The sequence below is a fragment of the Mastigoproctus giganteus genome, chromosome 2, assembly GCF_048544385.1.
Source record: "Mastigoproctus giganteus isolate SK-2022 chromosome 2, ASM4854438v1, whole genome shotgun sequence".
Taxonomy (NCBI): Eukaryota; Metazoa; Arthropoda; class Arachnida; order Uropygi; family Thelyphonidae; genus Mastigoproctus; species Mastigoproctus giganteus.
Window position 1 is genome coordinate 42,039,156 of NC_143576.1, and position 12,530 is coordinate 42,051,685.

The 12,530-nt window shown below is 38.4% G+C and overlaps 1 protein-coding gene across 9 annotated transcripts in view; it reads left to right on the forward strand.

The window, feature by feature from the left end:
* The window catches only part of CdGAPr (GTPase-activating protein CdGAPr), a 514,430-nt gene that overhangs the window by 368,552 nt on the left and 133,348 nt on the right, over positions 1-12,530 (forward strand). For all 9 annotated transcript variants that reach the window (XM_090388748.1, XM_090388756.1, XM_090388774.1 and 6 more), the window contains one exon: positions 7,906-7,993. In XM_090388748.1, coding sequence (XP_090244874.1) covers positions 7,906-7,993 — 88 coding nt within the window. The remainder of the gene's footprint in view (positions 1-7,905; positions 7,994-12,530) is intronic.

The following is a 12,530-nucleotide window of genomic DNA, read 5'->3' on the forward strand; positions in this document are numbered from 1 at the left end:
TGCACCTTCACGATGGTGGGACTATTAGCAATCCTGGGTATAACCTCCATACACAAGTACATGGTGGGTGACCACCCAGGTGTGAACCAACGTAAGCAGGGGTCGAGATGTGGCACCCACACCACATGGAGGAATGCCGCCCCTCTATGGCAGTACTAGGTGGTAGATGAATGCAATACCACCACTTTGCTTATTGGAGGCTTGAAGTGGTGGTGATTGTTGTTATTTGGTTTTTAGGAGCATTAGCAACTAAGGCTAATGCTCCCAACTATTGCTCCGGGGATATGTGGTGGTCATTTCATGACCTTTCACATCCTCCGTATTTGGTGGTCATGGGCTTGAACCCTGGTCTGATCAAGAAGTGTGTGCTACGCACTGCTGCTCCTGCCCACCTGGCTACGGAGGCGCCGTGAAGTGGTGGAACCCATGTTTAGTCTCCAGAGCTAAGTTCCGGTCAACCCTTCCCTATCTCTTCCATCATGCAGTATGATGGAAGAGAATATTGGATCTCGCCACGATGTTCATCATAACTTTTGAGGTTATGATGAACATCGTGGCGAGATCCAATATTCCTTACATTTCGAGGGTACAGCTCTAAAACGGTGTTCGCAGGCCGGCCGCTAGTTAGTACACCGGACCGAACCTATTGGTAACTCTCTAAGAGGTTTCCGGATCATCTTGCTACCTCTACTCTGCCAGATAGTGACTGGGGAGAGTGTGAGTAGTGTGTATGTGGGGAGCATTGTCGAGGCCACGTTATGTCAAGGATCTGGGTATATTCTTACCATGTGTACGCCATATCCAAAAATTTCATTCCTTCATACAGCATGTCCTACCCACTTTTTCTTACTATTGAATACACCATGAATTGTCAAACTAATAGAGCAAGCTTATCTGCGAAAAGATCTAAACCTCCCAAACACTTCCTAATTCATTTCACAAATATACGTGGTCTCAATTCTAATCTTAATGATGTCCATTTCCACTTGCAGTCTGCCAAACCCCATTTACTTTTTCTGACAGAATCTCAGATATCGGTTGATTTAACTAGTGCTCATCTCAGATGCCCAAATTATTCGCTGTATACACACAAGTACAACCTTTCGCCTCAAAGGTGGTACTTGTGCATATGTCCGTTCTGATATTCCCTGTCAGAGACTTGGCAATTTGGAATCTACTCTCTTTGATCTTCTCTGGCTTAAAATCTCTCTACCTTATTGTGTAAATTCATCTGCTATCTCTACCATTCTCCCAACTCCACTAATCACTTGGAGCTCCTTGACTTCCTCTCTTTGCTTGGTGATTTTAATGTTCACAACACCAGCTGGCTTCCGTTTTCTAGTCACACCGACCTAGCTGGTCGAGATGCTGAGGCTTTTGCAATTACTAATGACCTTGCAGAGATTGTTCATTTACCTACAAGAATACCGGACAATTCTAATCATACAGACAACATGCTTGATCTTTTTCTCACAAACAACCCTTCTAAATACATGGTCGAAGTGAGAGGTCCTTTAGGCACTTCTGATCACAAATTGGTGATTGTCTCTTCTCCAATGGAGCCTTTATCTCATGGTTATTCCCAACCTAGTGTTGTTTGGCATTACAAGAATGCAAAATGGGATGACCTTCGAGATTTCTTTTCTTCTTTTCCTTGGTCGGATTATTGTTTCAAAACTTCTGATGTCAAAGTTTGCTCAGATCGTGTCAGTGAAATTATTCTTGCAGGAATGGAATCCTTTATCTAAACCTTAGTTATCCAATAAATGTGCTAAGGCTGTTCAAGAGAAGAATGTTGCATATCGTAATTGGCTTGTTTCTAATTCTTCAGTTTCATTTTCTGCCTACACCAAAGCTCGCAACAATTGTAAAGCAGTTATTAATCAGTCCAAACTAGAGTTTGACCAGGCTAAGAGTAGAAAACTTGCTTCTTGCCCTAATGGTAGCTGAGCATTCTGGTCCCTTGCCAAAGCTATTGGCTGCAAACTTTTGCCCATCTCTGCTGCCACCTCTGTAAGCTATTGGCTTCAAACTTTTGCCCATCTCTGCTGCCACCTCTGTCCAAACCAGATGGTTCTGTTTTCACTTCAGCCAAGGATAAAGCTGACCTGCTAGCATCGCATTTTTCTTCCAACTCATATATTAATGATCTTGGTAAAACACCTCCCACCACTCCCAACATGCTCCATTCAATGCTTCCTGTGGTCTTCCGTCAAAAGGATGTCAGAAGTATTTTGATGAATCTTGATGCTAAGAAAGCTCCCGGTCCCGATGGTATTTCTCCACTTGTTCTCAAAACCTGTGCTCCTGAACATACTCCTATTCTTTGCCACTTTTTTTTTTACTTTCTTATTCCAAAGGTGTTTTTCCTTCTGCTCGGAAATTGGCTCATATCGAGCCAGTTCCTAAAAAGGGTGATAAATCCCTCCCATCCAATTATCGTCCCATTGCAATTACTTCTACCCTTTCTAAAGTAATGGAGAAATGAATTAACCACGAACTCTTAAACTACCTAGAAACCTTCCGTCTAATCAACGATCTCCAGTATGGATTCCGTCGGTGTCGATCCACTGGTGATATTCTTGCTTATGTTACCCATTTATGGACTAATTCAATTAGTAAATTAATAAGAGGAGTTTACCTCAATATAGTACGTGGAACACTTCCGTATGATACCCTCCAGAAATTAAAACGGAAATTAAAACGGATCCGTTTTAATTTCTGGAGGGTATCATACGGAAGTGTTCCACGTACTATATTGAGGTAAACTCCTCTTATTAATTTACTAATATTATTATCAACGTAGAACATATTGAGTATTACAGCTCTGATTCATACTATCGGACTAATTCAATGGAAAGGTTCGAGAAATACAAGTAGTTGCTCTTGACATCTCAAAGGCTTTTGATCGTGTTTGGCATAAAGGTCTTGTAAACAAGCTTCCATCTTATGGTTTGCCAACTGTTTTTAGTAATTGGTTATCCAGTTTTCTCTCTGATCGCTCACTGAGGGTGATGGTAGATAGATCTCTGTCTTTTAATTTCTTCACTAATGTCGGTGTCCCCCAAGGTTCAGTTCTTTCCCCCAGTCTTTTCCTCTTGTATATTAATGACCTTCTTCCATTGACTGGAAATCCTATCCATAGTTTTGCCGATGATAGCACATTGCTTTACACTTTGAGAAACCTTTCCCTGCTCAATCTGCTTCAACTTCTTGAAAATCTGCTACCAATTCCTTAAATGCCAATCTTCAGGTAATTCTCTAATGGGGCAAAGACAACTTAGTTGATTTCAACCCTTCTAAAACTCAGTCTTGTCTTATATCTCACAAAAAGGATTCTTCTGCTCCTATGCTTATCTTTAGTAACACTCCGATTTCTAGGCAAAATGATATATCTCTTTTGGGGATTACCCTGACTTCTAATCTCTCTTGGCACAAGCACATTACAAATATTGCTTCCTCTGCATCTAAAAAACTTGGTTTTCTCTTTCGCTCTCGGTGTTACTTTTCTTCCAAACAGCTGCTCACTCTGTATAAATCGCAAATCCGCCCTTCCATGGAATGTTGTTCCCACATCTGGGGTGGTGCTCCAGAAACCTCTCTCAGGCTTCTTGATTCCATTCAGAAGATGGCAGTTAGGTTAATTAATGATTCATCTCTAACAGAGTCTCTCCACTCGCTGAGTCATAGATGTACTGTTTCTGTTGCATGCCTCTTCTACAGATACTTCCATGGGCACTGTTCTTCTGAATTGACTTGTATAATTCCCGCTCTCTCTTTCAAAACAGTCCGAACACGTGCCGCCACCAGCCAACATCCATTTACTGCCCAACTTGAAATTCACAGAACCAACTTTTCATCTTCCTCATTTATTCATTCAACTGCCGTTGTCTGGAACAACCTTCCTTCATACGTATTTCCAGAAAATTACAGTTTTCAGAAGTTCAAGTCGAATGTCAACAAATATCTTCTTTTGTCCTCTCAACCTCCAACCCAAGCACGATACTAAGTACTATAGGTTCTAATACCTCTCGTGTTTGGGATTTACATTAAAAAAAAAAAAGCCTCCGTAGCCAGGTGGGCAGGAGCAGCAGTGCGTAGCACACGCTTCTTGATTAGACCTGGGTTCGAGCCCGTGCCCACCAAATACGGAGGATGCGGAAAGGTCAGGAAATGACCACCGCATATCCCCGGAGCAATATGGCCTTAGTTGCTAATGCTCCTAAAAACCAAATAATAACAATAAAAATAAAAAAAAAAAAAAAAAAATGAAGCAAAAAAGCAAGCTTAGATAGCATCAGCCAAAAAAATAAAAACCAAAGCCTTCTCATTTCGCCCATCTACTCGCTCTAAATGTTTGTCTAGTTCTTTTTTTTGTAGTTGTTGGCGCATCAGCTTCTGTGGCCATAACGCACCTCCCAAGGTTTTTGCAGTACTTTGATCCAAGCCCGAAGTGGGATTCGAACCCGCGACCTTTGGGTTGCCAGACAGGCACTATACCCACTCGGCTAGCCCGGTCGGCTTTTCTAGTTCTGCCTTGAATCTATTTAAGCTATTAACTTCTACAACGACAGATGGAAGTTTGTTTCAGCAATCAACCACCCGCTGGCTAAAGGCAAACTTCCGCACATCTATCCTACTACTGTCTTTCCTCCATTTGAATCTATGTCTTCTCAGGCGATTATTCTGAGCAAGAGGAAGAATCCTATCAGCATTGAGCATGCTCAAACCATTCAATTCTTTGTACACCTCAATCAGATCACCTCACAGGTGCTTAGTCTCCAGACACTGTAATTTGCAGGCGCCTCCGTAGCCAGGTGGGAAGGATGCGGAAAGGTGTAGCACATGCTTGTTGATTAGACCGGGGTTCGAGCCCGTCACCACCAAATACGGAGGATGCGGAAAGCTCAGGGAATGACCACCGCATATCTCGGAGCAATATGGCCTTAGTTGCTAATGCTCCTTAAAACCAAATAACAAACAAACAAACTGTAATTTTCAAAACTTAAGCCTTTCTTCGTAAGAGCAACCCTTTGTTCCATTCACTAATCATGTTGCCCTTCTCTGTACTAGTACCAACAGCTCTACATCCTTCTTAAAATGAGGCCTCCAGACCTGTATACAGTACTCAAGGTGCGGCCCGACCATTGCCTTATATAAGGGGATAATCACCACCTTATCCCTGCTTGAAAAATTCCTGTATATCATTATTGACAAGACACCATGAGCTACTCTTGCAGACCATCTGCGCTGCTCAGAAAACTTCATATCTTATCTGCCTGCACAATTATCCCCAGGTCCTTTTCATTCTCTACTACTATCAGTGTATTACCACACAGTTTATACGTTACTCTGGGATTACTGCTTCCCATATGCAGTGCTTTACATTTGTCAATGTTAAACTTCAGTTGCCACCTCTCAGCGCACTGTTCAACTTTTCTAGATGCTGTTGCAGCAGCGTACTGTAAATTAATGTCATTAACAACCCTGTCGACCTTCATATCGTCTGCAAATGTTTGACATCAAGCCTGATATGCCATCATCAGTATCATTAATAAATACAGAAAACAACCATGTACCCAACACTGAACCCTGAGGGACTCCACTAATAGCATTAGTCCATGAAGAGCAGTGTCCATTGATTAGCACTCAGTTGGAAGCAAACACAAATGCCACACTGCTCCAATTTGTGCAGCAGTCTTCCATGTGCAACAGTATCAAAAGCCTTTCTAAGATCCAAATATATGATATCAAAATTATTCTTTGCATCCAATTCCTTTGTGATCACATCATAGTATCCAATCGAATTGGTCAGACAGGACTTCCCCTTAACAAACCCATGCTGTGTCTGAGCAATAAATGAAGTTTTGTCTAGATAATCCAGCAGTGCTTCTTTAACCAGTGCATCCATTAATTTCCTCGGAACAGAAGTTAAACTAACAGGTCTGTAGAGCAAGGATGGAAACCAGTGGGTGCTATAGCCTGTTATTTACTGGGCTAAGAGACCAATCACTCTAAAAAAAAAACAGATAGCACAACCCAACAGTATGCTACACAAACATATTCACCATTACATTGATCAGCTTTGCTGGGTACAGTGTATTCATATACACACAGTGGGGTTGGCCTAGTCTGGTCTTTGCACAAGAAATTGAAAAAAAGTAAAAATATTAAATAAGAAATTCAAGGCTCAGCCCTCTGCTTGAAAAATTGTGTTTTATTTTTTTGTGATGTGGATTTTCTGGAATGGAGATACACTGGGGGTTGCAGAAGAAGTTGAGGAGTCACGAGGGTGGGTTGCCAATTAATGAATGTTGAGAAAGAAATCATATCCATACATAATACTTTGTTTGAATCTATGCTTCCTTTTTATCATACCCAAATATAATACCTTTTATCATATTGTGTGGCATTGTAGTTCATACAATGTCACACGATATGATAAAGGTACATGATATGATAAAGGTACATGATATGATAAAAATTATGCTGAATTGCACATGATATGATAAAAATTATGCTGAATTGCACATGATATGATAAAAATACTAAGTATTGTAGGAACTACAGTGTCATGCAAAATGATAAAAGTATTATATTTTGGTCTTATTTCTTTCCAAAATTCCTTAATTGGTGACTCTCCCTTACGACCCCATTGGTTCTTACAATGCCACACGATATGATACAACAAATAAAATGTAGTTGAACAATTGGGATAAGCCTTCCAATCTTGTCCTCCATCTACAATGGCTGTTATTGTATTTGCTATCGAAACTTGTTAGTCGATTTCATGGTTGCAGCATTCTTGGTTAAATGCGCAGACAGTAAAGTGTCAGAGATAGTGTTTTTCTTTTTTTCTATTCTTTATAGTGTATAATCTTCATTGTACAAGGGCTGTTCAGTAAAGAATGATTATAATTTTTTCATGAACAATCGTAACTGCTTTATATTTTTAGCTGAACTATGAAATTTATAACCAAGCTACGTCACATAGCAACTCTGTTGACTCGTGTGCATGGTTGTGACCCTGGCAGTCAGTAAAGTTTATGCTGCTCAGTTTTGCCTATGTAACCATGGATGTAACACGAGAGGAACAGTATGCTGCTCTCAAATTTTGTGTCTGTCTCAAGAAAACATCAGTTGAAGTGTATGAAAAGTTAAGAGGCTTATGGTGAATCTATGCTTCCCTATAACACATCTGACAGATATGTGCCCACAACTTTTGCTTTTTTTAGTGTTGCTGATAATGTAGACTTCAAACAGAGCTCTGTTGCTTACTCTATGGGTCAAAACGACGAATCCATGTCTCATATGCTATCACCTTGTGCAGAACTTCATATTCAGTAACCATCTATTGCATTACTGACAAACAAAGCAAAATTGGTGTTGCTGAGGTGTGAGTAGTCTTGGAACCAAGCATGCAGAAACACATCATATGCAGATGCTCAGGGAGACTGTTATTTGATGATCTTTCAAGATTACAGAAACAGTGTTTGTGGTTTCTGTGGTGACAGCAGTTATAAATAAATTATGATAGACTACATAGAGTGTATTATACTTTAGAGTATAATACTTTAGAGTATAATACAGTGAAGTATAATACACTCTACATAGTGTATTCCATTTTAACAGCTGTCAATGTGTGTTCAGGTATTAGATGACTGAATGATTTTGGAAATGGTCTATTCCCATATGAATGCAGATGTTTTAGTTGTAATTTTTGTAAGACACTTAGGCATTTTTCATGAATGTAATAATGTAGAAATGTAGGTGAATAAATTAGGTCTAAATTACTCATTAACATCTTATTATTGAGAAAATTTTGATATAAATGAAAAGTTATTTTCAAATGTGTGGTGTATAAAAGAAAATTCAAATCACCTAATTTCATATTTCTTTATATAGGTTGGCTTCTTCCCCTGTGAGTGTGTGGAAGTTATTGGTGATAAAGTACCCCAGTCCCTTAAGATTCCCAAAGTCCCAACTAAGCCAGGTAAATTTTTATTAGCACATGAAAGATTTAATTACTGAAGTAATAGTTATATTTTATATTTTTGGAATATTTTGAAATTGAAATACCGTGATAAAATTAATTTTTTACACACATCTCACGTATTATCACATAGGCAAATGCAATTGTGGTGTCACAAAAAAACATATGACAATGGTATGTGCTTGAAAGTGAATATAGCTGAGTATTTTACTTTGCCTTTTGTCTTTGCCTTTGCCTATTCCATTATATTGCATTTCTACTGTGTTTTTGTTTTAATACAGGTTCTAATGTGCTGCAAGTGTTAATTGTGGCAGTGCCACTGAAAAGCAAAGAAGATTCTTTTATCCTTGAAATTTTAAACCAGTTGTGGTCATTATGAACATGGTAAAAATATTATCATGAGTAAGTGATAACTTACTCTTGATAATATTCCTGGACTATTTCCCTCATGGATAATGTTAAAAGGAACCCCTTTAACTTCCCTTAAATGCCCTTAAATTATCCTATACTTGTAGAAACGTGAAATGGATGAAAAAGTTTCTTATCATATGGCTAATGCAGTCACTGCAAATTAATGTAGATTTAAACATGCTGTTTGCCAAACAGCATGTTTAAATCTACATTTAAAAGCATTTTTGAAACTCTGATAGAAAGCCATTCTATAAATATATTGCATCTCAAACATTATAATTAACAAAAATAACCACTAATATTTGAATCTAAAATAAATTATAAGAGTTATGAGTGGGGCCCCTCCATGCCCACATATTCTATTCTTGTAGAGAAATTCAGTTTCAGTTACAGGAAATATGAATTACGTGTAATTTCTAGGAATGTAACCCTCTAATAATTTTTGCCTCAGTAATTGAAGAATATATAGTATTGCCATAAACACTGTTAGGTTGAATGATGTAATAGCTAAACAAAACGAAACCCCTAATTGCTCTATTCGGTTTTGATTATCTGGTCTGGCCTGAACTCCAGAAGTTTCTACCTGCAGATATGATCAAAGCTGTCAGCAACCAGATTTATTAAAAGTGTCTGTGGTGATTGGCCAGGCCAGGGGAAACAAAAATTTCACCTAGGTTAATTAAATCAGATCTAATAATGTATGCTTTCCGTAGGTGGACAAAACAGATGTTAACTCCTACCCAAATGGAAATTATCAAACTTTAAACAAAACTTATTGCAGCAACAAACAAATATCAGTCTAATCCTCTTTTAAAAAGAGAAAATTTTAATCATTAGAATGATAATGTTTATGCATGCAGCTTTATGGATTTTTCTGAAGTTTTATATAAAGTGAAGAGAGTGAGTGATCCTTGTCAGTGATGGATTAATTGTTTATGGTGTTAACAGAGATACTGATATTCTCTGAACAAGGAATTAAAATTTTTTTTTGTAAAACTAGTGTTTGGAAGAAGATGGGCAAATACTTTGTTCCATGTTAAGAGATATTAAATTCTGTAATAGCTTCTGCAGAAAAATGAAGCATTTGCAGTGTTTAATATTTGAAGGCAATTGGACTTTTCTCTCTGGGGTGGGTGAGTGAGAGAGTGAGAGAGAGAGAGAGAGAGAGAGAGAGAGAGAGAGAGAGAGAGAGAGAGAGAGAGAGAGAGAGAGAGAGAGAGAGAGAGAGAGAATTCTAAGAATATAACTTCATGTCTTAAATTCCAGTTCTTAACTTGCAAAAGAAGTCAGCGTGATAGCGAAATAGAGATAGTGTCACTACTGCCAACCTTGAGAAACCATTTGAAAATTTCTAGCATGTGTTGTTGTTGTTATTTGGTTTTTAGGAGCATTAGCAACTAAGGCCATATTGCTCCGGGGATATGCGGTGGTCATTCCCTGACCTTTCTGCATCCTTCGTATTTGGTGGTCATGGGCTCGAACCCCGGTATAATCAAGAAGTGTGTGCTACGCACTGCTGCTCCTGCCCACCAGGCTACGGAGGTGCCTCTAGCATGGGGAGCATAACACATGTAACCCAGTCTACAATAGAATGTGGTCTACACCAGAATGCATATTGATGATGCTAGAAGAATGCACTGAGAACTGACAGTGTTGGTTCTGGTTTGAATGATGAAATCACAGTGCGAGGAAAGTGCTGTACATAATTCATTTTAATTGAACTTGTGGAAATATATGTATTTAATTTTGTATTTTATTTTACTGTGTTTCAGTTTCTAATCAGGAGTTATTCTCAGCAAAGGAAAGCAACAAAATGCACGTTGATGATGCTTGAAGAAGGCACTGAGAACTGACAGTTTTGGTTCTGGTTTGAATGATAAAATCAGTGTCAGGAAAATGTAGATGAGTTATTTTAGCTGAACTTGGTGAATCATATGTATTTAACATAATTTTTATTTATTCCGCTGCATTATAGTTTCTGATTAGGAGTTATTCTCAGAATTTTCTCTCCATACTGGAAAGGAAAGAATCAAATTAGATGGTGAAACATTTTTGAAGGTGATCACAAAAGTGTTGCACAATTTTTTTTTTTTTTTTTAAACATGAACATTAGTTACATTCCTTCAATGTAGCTTCCCATGTTTTCAGTGACTAATGCTCACATTCTTGAAAGACTGTGCATGCCCTGTGTTGGTGAGTGGTTTGATGAAGTCCCCTTATGATAGCCATCAAAGTCTGAAGTATAGGAGAAATCAGTTGGAGAGGTCCTTTAGAAAGAGGTAGTAGTCTTGTGGATTCATGTTTGGATTATAAATTAAGAGAAGAGTAATTTCCACTCATAAATTTCCAACAGTTTCTTCACACATCAGGTAACACATGGTTTCACATTGTAATACAAGCTAATTATGGCAGAAGTAATAGGTTTTTCAGGTTCCTTTTTTTCAAATCTTCTGCTGCCATAAATTATTTTGGAAAAAAATTTTGTAATACTGATTGAGCATGGTTACCATCTTATGGCACATCAGTCATGAATACTCCTTCCATTACCATAGGCTGTGGTCACCATTTGCTTGGCTTTTGGATTTCATGTTTGAATTTGTTTGGATTTAGTGATGACTAATCAGACTAAGTCTTGATCTCAGGCTTCATGAATCCATGATCCAGAATGCACAATTTGCTTTAAAATATTCCAACTTCTTTTCAGTTGTAATAAAATAATTTAATTCCCAATCAGTATTAGGTAAATGCTAATCCCCTCTCTGAACACGTCTTGATGCATGAATGTAGATGCAGATTATTTAGTCAGTTTGTCAGCAACCTGTACAGGATTATCAACAGTTATGCCATATCAAGTAGAGCAGTGTTATATTTCCTTCTAGTGTTAACATGAGCAAAGAATTCCTTGCTACTTTTCTTTGGCTATTAGTCTAGCTATCTCAGTCTGCATTTGTATGTTTAAATATCCAAGTAATTTGATTATGAATGGGTTGAGCACGCTGAATTCTGATGGGATCCTTCCACTTGTTCATATTACGAACCCAAGGGGGCATAAATTCAAATTAAGAAAAGACAGATGTAGAATAGATGTGCGGAAATTTGCCTTTAGGCGGTGGTTAATTGCTGGAACAAACTTCCATCTGTCGTGGAAGTTGATAGGTTAAATAAATTTAAGGAGGAACTGGACAGGCATTTGGAGGGAATGGTGTGTTTTTTTTTTTTTTTTCCCCTTTTGGCTGATGCTGCATAAGCTCACACACTTGCTTTCTTGCATCACATGCCACTACTACTGCTATTATCAACTAGTTATTACTTATTGTAGAATTCACTGTATTCTGAAATTGATAACCAGTCCATGCATTTTTCTTCTCTCCTGAAAAGCTATCAGTTCCTCTGATAGCTTTTGCAGGAGATTGTTTGTCCAAACCTTGAACAATGCCACTTAGTTGGTATAAAAAACTAATTAGCTTCTAGGATTACCTAGTCTTTAAGTCTATGAGGAATAATTACCCACCTGAACATTTCCAGTTTGCATTTTAATTTTTTAACATCAGTTGGTCCAACAGAAAAAAATGAGTCCTTTTTTTTTTTTTTTTTTTTTTAATGCGAACCCCAAACACGAGAGGTATTAGAACCTATAGTACTTAGTACCGTGCTTGAGTTGAAGGAAGGTTGAGAAGACGAAAGAAAATATTTGTTGACATTGGACTTGATCTTCTGTAGATTGTAATTTTCAGGAAATACGTATGAAGGAAGGTAGTTCCAGAAAACGGCAGTTGAATGAATAAATGAGGAAGATGAAAAGTTGGTTCTGTGGGTTTGAAGTTGGACAGTAAATGGATGTTGGCTGGTGGCGGCACGTGTTCGGACTGTTTTGAAAGAGAGAGCGGGAATTATACAAGTCAATTCAGAAGAACAGTGCCCATGGAAGTATCTGTAGAAGAGGCATGCAGAAGAAACAGTACGTCTATGAGAAAGTGGGTGGAGAGACTCTGTTAGAGATGAATCATTAATTAACCTAACTGCCCTCTTCTGAATGGAATCAAGAAGCCTGAGAGAGGTTTTGTGGGCACCACCCCAGATGTGGGAACAAAATTCCATGGCAGGGCGGATTTGCGATTTATACAGA